General features: G+C 38.3%; 1 protein-coding gene across 1 annotated transcript in view; it reads right to left on the bottom strand.

The window, feature by feature from the left end:
• LOC102731372 (E3 SUMO-protein ligase ZNF451) overlaps positions 1 to 15619 on the bottom strand; it is a 93647-nt gene extending 78028 nt beyond the window's left edge. The window contains exon 1 of the mRNA XM_081827577.1: positions 15377 to 15619. Within this exon, the coding sequence (XP_081683703.1) occupies positions 15377 to 15619 (243 nt within the window). The remainder of the gene's footprint in view (positions 1 to 15376) is intronic.
• Between the last annotated feature and the right edge of the window lie 164 nt (positions 15620 to 15783).

Below are 15783 nucleotides of genomic sequence, written 5' to 3'. Positions count from 1 at the left end.
TGCCTGGGTGGCTCAGTTGTTAAGCGTCTGCCTTCTGCTCAGGTCATGATCCCAGGGTCCTGGGATCGAGCCCTGCATCGGGCTCCTTGCTCAGTGGGAAGCCTGCTTCTCCCTCTCCCACTCCCCCTGCTGTGTTCCCTCTCTCGTTGTGTCTCTCTCTGTCAAATAAATAAAATCTTAAAAAAAAAAGAAAGCACTAAACCCACTTAATATAATTAAAGAGTAAATATGCTATGACTTAGGGTCTGAGGGTACCACCCATGATTAGTAGAATAATTTTTATGTAATAACATTTATTTTGGGTTCTAGAGAGCTAACAAAAATTATTTAGGGGTGCCTGGCTGCCTCAGTCCGTTGAGTGCTTTCGGCCCAGGTCATGATCTCGGGGTCCTGGGATCGAGCCCTGTGTTGGGCTCCCTGCTTAATGGGGAACCTGCTTCTCTCTCTCCCTCTGCAGCTCCCCCTGCTTGTGCTCTCTGTCAAATAAATAAATGCAATCTTAAAAAAAAAAGATACTCTTAATTTAAAGAAATATCAAAGATCAGAATAGTGTATGTAAAATCCTACAATTTGTAAAAAATATATGTGCATGGTTATTCACACATGGACAATTTGGAAATGTAGTTAGGAAAGTGGTAGGAGTGGTTACCTCTGGGCCATGTGTTTGGTAGAAGACATTTTTCAGTATGTAAACATTTGGGGTGCCTGGGTGGCTCAGTCGTTGGGCATCTGCCTTCAGCTCAGGTCGTGATCCCAGGGTCCTGGGATCAAGCCCCGCATCCGGCTCCCCGCTCCACGGGAGGCCTGCTTCTCTCTTTCCCACTCCCCCTGCTTGTGTTCCCTCTCTCAGTGTGTCTCTCTCTGTCAAATAAATAAATAAAATCTTAAAAAAAAATATGTAAGCATTTGGATCTTTAAAAAAAAAAATTCACTATATGCATGTATTACTCATTCAAAATTAGTATAATTTATTAATTTAAATAATTTTAAAAAGATTTTATTTATTTATTTGAGAAAGAGAGACACACACCGAGTGGGGGGGATGGGCAGAGAGAGGGAGAGAGAGAAGCAGACTCCCCGCTGAGCAGGAAGCCCAGTTAACAATGTATCTTTAGGATAATTGCACATAAGTACATAAAACTGCTGTATTCATTTAAGTTTTTTTTCTTGAAGCATAACATATATATAAAACAATGCATGAGTTGTTAAGTATCCAGTGTGATCTTACACAAATTGAACATACCTATGTAACCAGAACACAGATCAGAGCAGTGAACATTACCAGCATCCCAGAAGATCTTTGTGCCACTTACAGAACTGTGCACTCACTATTTCCCAATCATAACCACTATCCTATTTTTTTTTTTTAAGTAATCTCTACACCCAACCTGGGGCTAGAACTCAGGTACCCCAATCCTAATTTCTAATAGCCAATTTTGTATGGTTGCTAATGTTTCCACTGTTCGGATATATCCTACTTTATTTGAAATCACTTTAAGATGGACATTTAGGTTGTTTCTGATTTTTTTATTGTTACAAACAATGCTGCTAGGAATATCCCTATGCATGGGCCATTTCAAATACTTGAGCACATCTGAAGGATAAATTCCTAGAAATGAGTATTATACATTTTGACAGATACTACTGAATTGCATTTCACTAATGTACAAATTTATAATTCTAGCAATCCTTTAAGATGCCTCTTTCCCCACATATTTGCTTATACAGCATATTAAAATTTTTTTTATTTTTATGGGGTGCCTGTGTGGCTCAGTCAGTTAAGCATCCTACTCTTGGTTTCAGCTTGGTCATGATCTCCTAGTGGTGGGATTGAGCCCTGTTTTGGGTTCTGTGCACATTGCGGAGTCTGCTTCAGATTCTCTCTCCCTCTCCCTCTCACCTACACTCTCTCAAATAAATAAAATCTTTAAACAATTTCTTTTATTTTTACAATATGTATAGGTATAAATATATATTTACAATATGTATAGTACCTCTTTATACTTTTAGATTACATTTCTTTTTATGGATAAGTGTAAGCATTTTCATATATATTTAGGAGGTATTTTATTACTTATGAGCAGTCTGTTCATGTCCTTTACTTTTTAACTTACTTGAAGTCATAGGATGTTAAGAATAGAAAGGAATCCATGTCTTCATTTTTATTTTATTTTATTTTTTAAAGATTTTATTTTTTATGTAATCTCTCTACCCAATGTGGGGCTCCAGTCCACATCCCTGAGATCAAGAGTTGCATGCTCTCCAACTGAGCCAGCCAAATGCCCCTCCATGCCTTCATTTTTAAAATGTGGAAATTAATCCAAGCAAAGTTATGGCTCAATATTATTGTATTTCAGATATTAATGGCTACCAGAATCATTACCTCTAGGTAAATGAGATGTAACTATACATGAAAACTCGAAATGGGGCAAAAGATAAATTAGGGGATTGAGAAATAAGCTGATGTACTCAATGAAGATCTTATGAACTACAATTAACAGACCCAAGACCCAAGTATTCCCTCAAAGTTCTTAACTCAAGCCACAATAATAGACCCAAGGTCCAAGTAAAGCCATAAGAAACATCTCCCTCCAGTTAAAAAAATCTTGCTTTGGAGCACCTGGCTGGCTCAGTCAGTGAAGCATGCAACTCTCGATCTCAGGGTTATGAGTTCAAACCCCACACTGGGTATAGAGATTCCTTAAAAAAAAATCTTAAAAAAATAATTTAAAAAATCAATAATCAAAAATCTTGCTTTGACTGTGATGAGTACCAGTTGCTGTATGAAAGTGTTAAATCACTACATTTTATACCTTAAACTAATATTACACTGTATGTTAACTAACTGGAATTTAAATAAAAACTTCCAAAAAAATAAATAACACAGAAAAGAAAAATCTTGCTTCGACCCTGAACCCATCAGTAAATAACCTCACTTCTCCAACCCTACCTATTCCAGTCAGTTATCCACATTACAGGACCTATATTAAAACCATTCAATAGAAATACTAATACCCATTCAAAAGCCCTTCCTAACTTCCTTAGATTATGATTCTCCTAAGCTTTGCCCTGGTGTGTGTGTGTAGGGGGAAAGGGGGTTCTCCCTTGATGTAGCAAGCTAAACATACTTGGCTTATTGTGACTTAGGCATGTCACTGTTGATCTTCCATTGGTGGGCTTTGGCAGTTTAGATGTCCCACAGAGACTCTGTTGAGATCCCTATTATCATGGACCAGGATCCTCAACATGGTAACTATGTGCATATCTGAGACTGCTTAAGTCTACCTTGCCCATAATGATGGTACTTTCATAACTGAATCTGAGCTTTAAACTTTCATGGTGACTTTCAGCATAAGTTTATTTATTTATTCTTTTTACTCCTAGAATTAAGAATAAAATGTTAGATTCTGATCAATTTGTATTATTTTGTCTTTTGGTTAGATTTGGCTTGTATCATTGTCTCCTGTTCCTTTTTACCTTTCATTTTGATGTCTTCTATGTTGTTTTTCTGTAAAGGAAAAGTCTTTGAGGAGAGGGCAAGCATCGGGCTGATGAGCCTATCATTTGAGTTAGTCCTGAAGACTAAAGAACAGAAAGTCTTGTTAGAATGTCATCCTTTTGGGGGTGCCTGGCTGGCTTGGTAGAGTGTGCAACTCTTGATCTTGGGGTTGTAGGTTCGAGTCCCATGTTGGGTGTAGAGATTACTTAAAAATAAAATCTTTAAAAAAAAAAAGAATGTCGGGCGCCTGGGTGGCTCAGTTGGTTAAGCGACTGCCTTCGGCTCAGGTCATGATCCTAGAGTCCCGGGATCGAGTCCCACATCGGGCTCCCTGCTCAGCAGGGGGTCTGCTTCTCCCTCTGCCCTCTTCCCTCTCGTGCTCTCTGTCTCTCATTCTCTCTCTCTCAAATAAATAAATAAAATCTTAAAAAAAAAAAGAATGTCATCCTTTCAACAAATTTTGTCTTGGGTCATCTTTCAGAAGCTTATAAAAATTCTTCTCAGTATTGGTTTTTGTACCTCTTAGAACTGACTTGATTATCTTCACCTGTTCGAAACTAGGACTTCAAGTTGGCAGGCCCACAGGCCTTAACGATAGTCAGCCATTAGTTAGTATATGGAGACAAAAGGTGCAAAAACAACACTATCTCTTTCAGTTTTCATGGATTAATCTACTCTCCACTAGGATGGACACTTGTTTCTTACATATTTTCTCATTACTGTCCTAACTAATGCTCCTACCTTTCCAAGTGGCACAATTTTACCAAGGGTAATTGAGAACTACAGTAGGCACTTTGGGGAACTTTAATTATGAGTAAAATTGGACATTTCAGGGGGGCATATCAGAGATGATAAATTTTTAATTAATTTAGAGAATTTAAATCTTGGTTTCCCTGAATTATACCAAACAGCATTTTTATTAGTATGTCCCTAAGCAATTAAGGCCTTGTTAGAAAAGATGGATATAGGAAAACCAAAAAAAGGATCTAAATGTTTCTGAGGTCCAAAGAACTCCATCCAAACATCATCCATGCCAGCAAAGGTTGACTGGGGGGGGTGGGGGGGTCCTAGATTTCCACCCTCATCAGCCTAAGGGGGTGTACTCATCTCCATCCCTCCCCCACTGGGCTAAAGAAGAAAAGTCACATTGTACTATCAATTGACACAGAAAAGGCATTTAACAAAATTCAGTGCTTATTTGTGATTTAAAAAAAAAACTTTCAAAAAACCACAAAAGCCCTATACTTAACGTTATACTTAAGGTATAAGAGTAAATGTTTTACCCCTGAGATCAGGAACAAGATGAAGATACCTATTTTCACCACTCTTCTTTAACATAGTGCTAGACATTCTAGCCAGTAAATGGAGGCAAGAAAAGGAAATAAAAGGCATACAGATTGTAAAGAAAGAAATCAAAACTGTCCCTATTTGCAGATAACTGACTATATAGATAATCTCAAGGAGTCTCAAAAAAAAAAAAAAACTTGCTAAAACTAAATGAGTGAGTTCAGCAAGGTCACAAACACTAGATCAATATACAAAACAACTGTATTTCTGTATACTAGCAATGATCATATAGGCACCAAAGTTAAAAATACACTATTTACCATCACTCAAAAAAATCAAAACAAAACAGAACCTTAAGTATAGGAGTATATGCTAAAAACTACACAATGCTAATGAAAGAAATCCTAGAAGACCTAAATAGATGGAGAAATGTGCTGTGTTCATGGACTGGAGTACACAATATAGTAAAAATGTCAATTCCCATAAAACTTATATACAGCTTTAATGCAATTCCAATCAAAATCCCAGCAAGACTTTTGTAGACTTACACAAGATTTCTAAAATTCATATGGAAAGGCAAAGGAACTAGAATAGCTAAAACAATTTTGGAAAAGAAGCATAAAGTGGAAGTAATCAGTCTACTTGATTTCGAGACTTACTATATAGCTACAGTAATCAAGATTGCGTGATATTGGTAGAGGGATAGACATAGTTCAATGGAACAGAATGGAAAACTTAGAAATAGACCCACGCAAACATCTCCAGCTAATTTTTTTTTTAAGATTTTATTTATTTATTTCACAGAGAGAGACACAGCGAGAGAGGGAACACAAGCAGGGGGGAGTGGGAGAGGGAGAAGCAGGCTCCCTGTTGAGCAGGCAGCCCGATGCGGGGCTCGATCCCAGGACCCTGGGATCATGACCTGAGCCGAAGGCAGATGCTTAACGACTGAGCCACGCAGGTGCCCTCCAGCTAATTTTTGATAAAGGTACAAAAAGAGGAACTATAGCTTTTTCAACAACTATTGCTGAAGCAAGTAGACATGATAGTCCAAAAAAATGAACCTCAACCTAAACTTCATACCTTATAAAAAATTAACTCGAATCATGAACTAAAATGTAAAATGTAAACTATAAATCTTTTAGAAAAAAAAAAAAACAGGATAAAATCTTTGGGATCTAAGAACACAAAGTGTTCTTGGAGTTAACACCATGATCCATAAACGAAAAATTGATAAAATGGGCTTCATCAGAATTAAAAGTTTTGCTCTGTGAAATACACTGTCAAGAGGATGAAAGACAAGCGATAGAGTGTGAAAAAATATTTAGAGACCACATATACAATAAAAGACTAGTATCTAGAATATATAAAGAGGTCTCAAACACAATAGTAAAAAAAAAAAAATCCAATTAGAAAATGGGCAAAAGACATGAACAGACATTTTGACACACAGAATATACAGATGGCAAGCACACGAAAAGATGATCAATATCATTTACCATTAGTAAAATACAAATTAAAACTATAATGTGACAGTACTACACACTTAGAATGGCCAAAATAAAAAATAGTGACAATACAAGATACCAGCAAGAATGTGGAGAAACATCACTCATATATTGCTGGTGGGAATGTAAAATGTTACAGCAACTCTGGAAAACAGTTTGGCAGTTTCTTTAAAAAAAAAAGGGAAAAAAAGTAAACTTGCTAAAACCATATGACTTGATAATTGCACTTTTGGGTATTTATCCCAGAGAAATGAAAACTTATGTTCACATAAAAAACCTTTACAGAAATGTTCATAGCAGCTTTATTTGTGACAGCCAAAAGCTGGAAACCACCCGCATGTCTTTCAACATGTGAATGGTTAAACCTGTGTTACATCCATACCATGGAATACTAACCAGCAATAAAAAAGGAACATGAAAGGACCTGGATGAATCTCCAGAAAATTATTCTGAATGGAAAAAAAAAGCCAATTCCAAAAGTTATAAACTATGTGATTCCATTTATATAGCATTCTTGAAATGATAAAATTATAGAAGTGGAGAACAGATTAATGGTTGCCAGGGGTTAAGGAGGAGTTGGAGTAGGGAGGAAAAAGGGTCTGGCTAGAAGGGGGCAACAAGAGGAATCCTTCTGGTAATAGACATTATTTTGTATCTTGGCTATATCACTGTCAATATCCTGGTTGTGATACTGTACTACAGTTTTTTTGTTTATCTTTTTTTTTTTTTAAGATTTTATTTATTTATTTGACAGAGAGAGAGATAGCGAGAGCAGGAACACAAGCAGGGGGAGTGGGAGAGGGAGAAGCAGGCTTCCTGCTGAGCAGGGAGCCCCATTGCGGGGCTCGATCCCAGGACCCGGGGATCATGACCTGAGCCGAAGGCAGACACTTAACGACTAGTCGAGCCACCCGGGTGCCCCTTTTTGTTTGTCTTTTAAAGCTTTTATTTTTAAATAAGCTCTACACACAACGTGGGGCTCCGACTCACAACCCCAAGACCAAGAGTTGCACATTCCACCAACTAAGCCAGCCAGATGCCCCCTTCCTACAGTTTTGAGTAATGAATAATATTACCTTCAGGGGAAACTGGGAAAAGGATACATAGTATCTCTCTATATTCTTTTTGTTTTGTTTTAAACAGTTTTACTGAGATAAAATTTACATACAAACAACAAACTAAAGTGTATAATGTTTTTTAATATATTCACAGATAGGTACAACTATCACTACAATTTTAGACTGTAAAATTTTATCCATATATCCCCTTCCCCAGCCCTAAACAACCACTAATTTATTTCTCTGTAGATTTCCCTGTTATGGACAGTTAATATGAATAGAATCATATAATATGTGGTATTTTGTGACAGTCTTTCACTTAGCATAATGTTTTGAAGGTTCATCCATGATGTAGTATGTATCAGTACTTCATTCTTTTTATGGATGAATAATATTTCACTGTGTATGAATATACTACATTTTATTTATCCATTTATCAACTGTTGAGTATTTGGGTTGTTTCCACCTCTTGGCTATTATGAATAGTGCTTCTGCAAACATTCTTGGACAAGTTTTTGCATGGACATATGTTTTCACTTCCCCTGGATATAAATCTAGTAGTAGAATTGCTGGCCTGTATGGTAACATTTATGTTTAATCATTTGAGAAACTGCCATACTACTTTCCAAAGTAACTGCAAATTTTACATTCCCACTAGCCATGTATAAGTGTTACTAATTTTCCACATCCTTGTCAGCTCTTGTTATTATCTGACTTTTGATCTTAGCCATCCTAGTGAAGTAGTATCTCATCATGGTTTTGATTTGCACTTTACTGATGACTAGTGATGTTGAGCATATTTTCATGTGCTTACTGGTCATTGTATATCTTTACATACCTTTGTATATCTTTATATTCTGGATGCAAGTCTCTTACCACATAAATGATTTACAAATATTTTCTCCCATTCATTGGGTTGTCTTTTTACTTTCTTGATGGTGTCCTTTGAAGCACAAAGGTTTTTAATTTTGATGAAGTTTAATTTATCTAGTGAGTTTTTAAAATTTCAGTTATTACACTTTCCAACTCCAGAATTTCCATTGGGTTTTTTTCTTTAATTTCTATCTCGTTATTGGTATTCTGTATTAGATATGACATTGTCATATCTTCTTTTACGTCTTAATCATGTTTTCCTGTAGTTTTGTGAATGTGCATAATGGCTAATTTGAAGTCTTACAAATCTGTTCTCATAGAAAATTTCTGTTGCCTGTTCTTTTTTTTTTTAATAGTGTATGGATTATACTTGTTTCTTTGCTTGCCTTTATTTTGTAGGAAACTGGACATTTTAGATAATATATTGTAGCAGCTCTGTGGACTGGTGTCCCCCCTCCCTCTAGGACTTATTATTTGCTCATTTATTTAGTGACTGGCTGGATTATTTCAGTGAAGTCTATGTCCCCCGCCCAGGGTAAAGCCTCTATGTTGCTTCTCAAGGAATGTGCAACGTCCCACAGTCACCATGGGATGACATTGGTTTTGCTTGGGCTCTCTCACTCCTTCCCTGATCATACCCAACAGATAAAATGCATTACTTCCCACTGGTCATTCTACTGTTTTCAACAATGCCCTGGAAGATAAATTGCTCTACAAAGTAATCCAATCAAATTCTCTCTCCTGTGAAGGAACAGTTTCTGAGATCACGGATATTTATTTTGTTCTCTTAGATATCTTATTCCATGGTTCTCATGAAAACTAGGCAGCCTCCGGTTTATCCTGTATTTTGAATGTCCTCCCAATTGCCTTTCAGCACAATTTGCACTGTTCTTGAAAGTATCTACAGGGTTGAACTTCTCCACCACCTTTTGCAAATGAAGTCAGCTTCTGTGTGAGTAGATTGGGAGCTATCTCACAGCCTGCTTTTCCTCTAAGGCAAAATTTCTAAACTAGGGCTCTGGGCAATGGCAAGTTTCTCTTTTAGTGACATTCCATTCTAGGAGCTGAACAGTTGGTGGAGGAGTGGAGGCATCAGCCTGAGGTTCTCTGGTCTTCCCTCTCCTGGAATAGATCATTGTCTTACCAGGTGAGTCAAGGGTGGTAAGGGGCTCAGTCTTCTCAGTGTGCTGTGTTCAAGGTAGAACTTCTGATCCATTAGTGTCCGTTGCATGGAGAAGGAGAATTGCTACCTCTCAGCAGCACTCACCTGAGATTTAACCTCAGCAACAGGTAGCTGGGGACAAGATGACAAATGTAGATACCCTGCTCCTTCCAGGAAAAGAGCTCTCTCTGAGAGCTAGGGGTTAGGGAGTAGAGGGAAAACCCTTTGTTCCTGGCTGCACCAGTCTGGAATGGAGTCTCTGTCTCACTGAGGTGGGAGGGGAGTGGTAGGGAGTGATCTTGGTTGGAATACCACAGACTCTTCCCTTTGTTAACAGAATTTTCATAGATTTTCTTTAATAGACGTTTCTTCATTTGCTATTTATCCTTAGGACTGCTTCCATAGGCTTTAAATGGTTTTTTAGATACAATCCTCACCGGTTTCACTTGGGAACAGGTCAACATAGCTCCTTACACTATCATGCCAGAAATACTATGAATTATTTTTTAAAAGTGTATGTGAATGTAAACTTATCTCAAAAGAAAATAAACTGGGGCGCCTGGGTGGCTCAGTCGTTGGGTGTCTGCCTTCTGCTCAGGTCGTGATCCCAGGGTCCTGGAATCGAGCCCCGCATTGGGCTCCCTGCTCGGCGGGAAGCCTGCTTCTCCTTCTCCCACTCCCCCTGCTTGTGTTCCTTCTCTCGCTGTCTCTCTCTGTCAAATGAATAAATAAAATCTTTAAAAAAAAGAAAAAAAGAAAAAAGAAAATAAACTAGGGGCACCTGGGTGGCTCAGTCACTTAAGCATCTGCCTTCAGCTCGGGTCATGATCCCAGGGTCCTGGAATCCAGCCCCATGGCAGGTTCCCTGCTCAGCAGGGGGCCTGCTTCTCCTTCTCCCTCTGCCTGCCGCTCCCCCTGCCTGTGCTCTCTCTCTTTCTCTGTCAAATAAATAAATAAAACCTTAAAAAAAAAAGGAAACTAATCACAACATAAATATATAGTATGGCTAAACTACATCTAAGACAAGTATTATAGGTCTCTTGGTAGTAAAAGTAGACTCACAAGAAAAGCAGTTAATCAATTATCTCTTATATTCTAACCCCTAATATCTACAAAGTGATTACCAGGTAACATGCAAGGAAGGCTCTTGACATGATTCTGAGTATCTGTATTCTCTGTACAAACGTCAAGAAATCATGTAATGAATGGAATTTTTAAAAAGGAAGTGAATGAGTTCGTAATTAAAATTTTTAAAAAGAGAGGAGGCAAGACTCTTCCTTATAGAAAAATGCCAACTGAAAAAAGTTGAGACACAGTAGAGTTGGAATATTACCATTTTGTAACCATCATATTAAAAATTGGTATCATCAGATTATACTCACTATAGAGAAATAAGTTTCATGAAGAGCATAATGTTTGCATGGTCTGAAAGTATACCCCCACAGATTACTTATTAGTTGTAAGGGGGATAACTACATGGTGGTGATACTGGATAACACCTAGAGCAGATGATTAAAATTAAAATCCTTAATGAGGGGCAGTTAACCATCATGTGCTTCTAGATGCAATAATCTAAAACACTTCAACATCATTTACAGTGTTTTGTCTGGTAATGCAAAACTTGAATCTAACTGTAAGGAAACCTCTGACAAACCAAAATTGAAGAACATTTTATAAAATAATTGGTCGTTGTACTTCAAAAATATTATCATGAAAGATAAAGGCTGAAAAACTCCAAATTAAAGAAAATTAGAGCAATGACAACTCAATGCATTATGTGATCCTGGACTAGACAAGTGATAAAATGTGATAAGGACTGTAGATAGGGGGGAAAAGTATCATATAAATGTTAAATCTCCAGATTTTAATAATACTAATTCTTTGGACTGCATGTTTTTGTGTCCCCCAAAATTCATATGTTGAAACCCTGATTCCCAATGGGATGGTATTTGGAAATAGACCTTTGGGCGGTAATAGGTCATGAGGGTGGAGCCCTCATGATGGGATTTGTGTCCTTATAAGAAAGACACAAGAAGGCTTGTTTTTCTTTCTGCTCGCCATCATGCGAAGATGAAAGAAGACTGCAAACCAGGAAGACTGCCCTCACTGAGAACCAAGTCCGCTAGCATCTTGATATTGGACTTCCCAGCCTCCTGACTGCGAGTAATAAATGTTTGTTGTTTAAGCCACCTATTCTATAGTAAATTGTTATAGCAGCCCAAGCAGACTAAAACAAGTACTATGGTTATGTAAAAGAAAATTCTGATTCTTAGGAAATACACACTGAAAACATTAAGGTGTAAGGAGGCATGATAAATGCAACCTACTCTCTGATGATTTAGAAAAATATATATGTATCCTTATGTCTCTCTGTTAGTATAGAGAATATGATAAAACAAATGTTTTTTGTGCAATTTTTCTTTAAGTGTGAAACCATACAGAGATGTTTTGCTTCTGCTTAGGATTTTTCATTCTCCTTTAGCTTGTGTGAAGAGACATATTAAAAATGATTTAAATTCCTTCACAGTTGCTCTTCAATAAATGGACTTTGACAATTATTCTAACATGTACATTATCACAGAGGAAGTTAGATCTTAATACTTATGGTTGACCAGCAAGACTGTTACAATTACATCTATACATATACTATTGCAACAAGACCAATTCCTTTAATGAATATAAAGCAGTTTTAATACTTTTGGTTGTCTATGGTGTTTTCAAAACTTGGGATGCCTGAGTGGCTCAGTCAGTTAAGTGTCTGTCCGTTTAAGTGTCTGCCTTTGGCTTCAGGTCATGATCCCAGGGTCCTGGGATCCAGCCCCCCCGCATCAGGCTCCTGAGAGGAGAGCCTGCTTCTCCCTCTCCCTCTGCCCCTCCTCCCCTTGTTTTCTCTCTCCTTCGCACTGCTCTCTCTCTCAAATAAATAATCTATTTTTAAAAAAATTTTATTTATTTGAGAGAGAGAGAGCACGAGTGGGGAGGAGAGGGAGGAGGAGGGGAGGGAGAAGGAGGAGAGGGAGAAGCAGACTCCCTGCTGAGCAGGAAGCCCAACATGGGGCTCCATCCCAGGACCCTGGGATCATGACCTCAGCCGAAGCCAGACGCTTAACCAACTGAGCCACCCAGGTGCCCCTAAATAAATAATCTTTTTAAAAAACAACCTCTTATGACACCTGACAAGCTGGACCTCAAAAGTTTTGTTCAGTGGCTTTACATGGAGAAATAATGTTACTACGGTGCAAATACAGTGAATGATGATCCTCCAAGTATTTCTAGAAAGGGGTTAGTAAGTTTTGCAAATTACTCAAAATGTGTAATAATGGCACCAAAAACTACTCTCCCCATTTTACTCATACAGGCAAATATATCATTGCCTGAAGGGAGAAAATGTCCATATTCTAAAGAAGTAATTATTACAGCTTGCTCTAATAAGAAAAGTGGCTTGTACTTCTGAACTAACCATAGAAATGAACCACCCTCATTTGTCCCCTCCAACAGGCTTCTTTTCCTTATGTGCAACACTTGTACAGAATTCCAGACCTGAGAGAAACAAAGAAAATGTACTTAGAGATCTATGGGCTCGTCATTTATACTCTTTCAGAAGCGAATGCTTTTTGTTCTGCTCCCATAACTCCCAGAAAATGATTATGTCAACTGGTTCCATATTATCCTAAGATCCATCTTCTTCCCTGAAGAATATTCTGTTTTGGAGTAAATGCCTATAAATCCATTTCTTTATTAGAAATTGTTGAAGAGGCTATTCCAGTTGCCAGGTCTTAAAACCAGAGCATTTAATCCAAACCAAATATGGTTCTTAATAACAGAATTGCATTGGATGTATTTGTGCTTTTACTAAAGCGTACTAAGATTTGGTGCTGTGTGTATATGAATTCTTTTGCCCAAGCTGAATGCCCCTTAAGTAAATTACAGGTTCATGCTACTTTCCCTTTTTTCAGATTTATGAAAATATTGGATAATAATTCTCATTGAGGGTTTGAGCCTTTCTGATGCATTTAATTTGCCTCTTGGTGGCATTCTCTTAGTCAAGAACCAGGTCTCCAGAATCTTAAATGCTGCTATGCAGCCAATGTTCAGACAGATGGTTCTATAAATAATCATTCAACACAAAAAGCAAGTCAATAGAAAACCGATGAAAACAAAACTAAAGTCAAAGCCTATACTTCTCTGTTACATGGTGAGTTGAAAGAATAATATCAACATAATGTCACTGATGTAGATCTAGAAATCTATTATGATGTTGCTTAGGACAAAGTCTAAGAACTAAATTTGAGGAGATATCAAGCCAGTGATGGACTCTCTTCACAATCTTAACTCATAAAGCAAAATAATAGATCCATGGCCCTAAAAAAAAATTTTCCTCAGTCACACAAAAAAACATTTCCCGATAGTTAAAAAGTCTCCATTTTGAACCCTGAACCAAGCAGCAAACCACTCTACTTCTTCCAAATCTAACCAGTTTCCTACTATACACACTGGCCTTAATATCACCCATCCCAATCTCTTCTTAATTTCCTCAGATTGAGAGACTCCTAAGCTTTGTCTATGGTTTCTTCTTCTTTGCTACACCAAGCTAAATAAACCTGGCTTTGTGGTAACTATAGGCATGTCTCTAATATTCTATTAGTGGGTTTCACAGGATTTTCTTATGAACACATAGTCCCCCTACCCAGAAAAAAATTACTATTAATGTATAGGTAGTTTTCCTATTTCAGGCATGGCTTGGTGGTTTGACATGGTTCTGATATTATATATCTTGCATTTTTGAAAAATAGGAATTTAGAAATTTTGGCTAAACATTTTCAGTGGAGATAAAAACACTCTATAGTATAGAGTACATGCCAAAGCTTAACCATTTCATTTCCCAATCACTAGACATTTAAATGTTTTCCAATTTTTCTATTACAGACACGTCTATGATAAATAGTATTTTGCGTAAAGATTTTCCTACAGATTAAAATGTCCTCAGGATAAAGCCTTGCAATGACAACTGAATTGAAGAGTGTGAGCTTTTGGGGGCTCTAGCCATATAAAGCTTGTTTTCCAGGAGTTTTACCCATTAATTCCTACCTGTAACTGGTCTCTCATTCTCAGTTTGCTTCTAGAATTCTCAAACTTAGGTAGAAAAGCAAATGAAATCATAAAGCACTTGCTGGAAATGCAGGAAATACCAAATATTAAGGATAATTACTATAGACATAAATACTCAGATGGTAGATTTGCATATAGACAGGCAAAAACAGGCATCTAAGATGTAAAAGAATTTTCCGGCTTAAAAGGTCCTTTTCAAAATTGTCGGTGTGAAAAAAAAGCCGGATTTTTTTGTAAGATAATAAAGTGAGAAAAACCACACAGGTGAACATGAGTGAACTATTTTATAGAGTGCTTTTTGACTGTGAACACTGAAAAAAGGTAAGCTATTTTAGTAAGGTAGTATCTGAGAATATCCTTAAACAGCACGTTATTATCACTGGTCTAGGGCTTAGTGATAGTTAGCTAGGCCTTGGTCCCCTGTCATCTTGGGCCCCAGACTCTGTTGCTTCGCCAGTTTTCTTCAGGGCAACCTGGTGAGCGGAACTCTGGTCCTCAATTTTCCTTCTCAGGTGTATTAATATATGCTGTGGCTCAGAATGAAGCTAGGTGAGTAACATAAGGACACCTTGGATTTCTTTCCTTATCACAAAATTCAACTAAGCCTCCACATTCCAGGCCCACTGCAAAAAAAAAAAAAAAAAAAGAGGGGCGCCTGGGTGGCTCAGATGGTTAAGCGTCTGCTTTCGACTCAGGTCATGATCCCAGCGTCCTGGGATCGAGTCGCGCATTGGGCTCCCTGCTAGGCAGGGAGCCTGCTTCTCCCTCTGCCTCTCTCTCTCTCTGACTCTCATGAATAAATAAATAAAACATTAAAAAAAAAAAAAGGAAAGGAAAGGAAAAGGACGATGAGAATTTAGCCCCCATCATTCCTATTTACGGCCAAAACTGATGCCGGTGAGCTTCGCTTCCACACCCATACAATATCCAATTCCAAACCCCCCACCACAACCTCGTTATGGCCCTTCACTGTGAAACAGACCCTAGCTGGCCCACGGCTCTGCAAAGCTGCAGCTGACGTCAGCGTGGCAAAACGCATGCGCCACACCTTGGAGTCCTTTTCCTCTCTTTTCCGCCGAAGCCGGACCGGCTCAGGAACGAGCAGAACTACAACTCCCAGCATCCTGCGCGGCCCGGGGAAGGCAGGCCGGGACTGTGAGAAAGAGGCTCCGGGGGATAGCGGGCCAGAGCCGGCTTCTCCTTTTGAAGGGGTTTCACACCTCTTTCCGCCCGCGGCGTCGGTGGCGTCGGCGGCGACGGCGCTCACGCAGGGGCGGGTCACGGCGG

This window comes from Leptonychotes weddellii, chromosome 8 (genome assembly GCF_054177405.1).
Source record: "Leptonychotes weddellii isolate Sample4059 chromosome 8, ASM5417740v2, whole genome shotgun sequence".
NCBI classification, from domain to species: Eukaryota; Metazoa; Chordata; class Mammalia; order Carnivora; family Phocidae; genus Leptonychotes; species Leptonychotes weddellii.
Note: the sequence above shows the minus strand (reverse complement) of the source record. Positions and strands in the feature narration are given on the sequence as shown.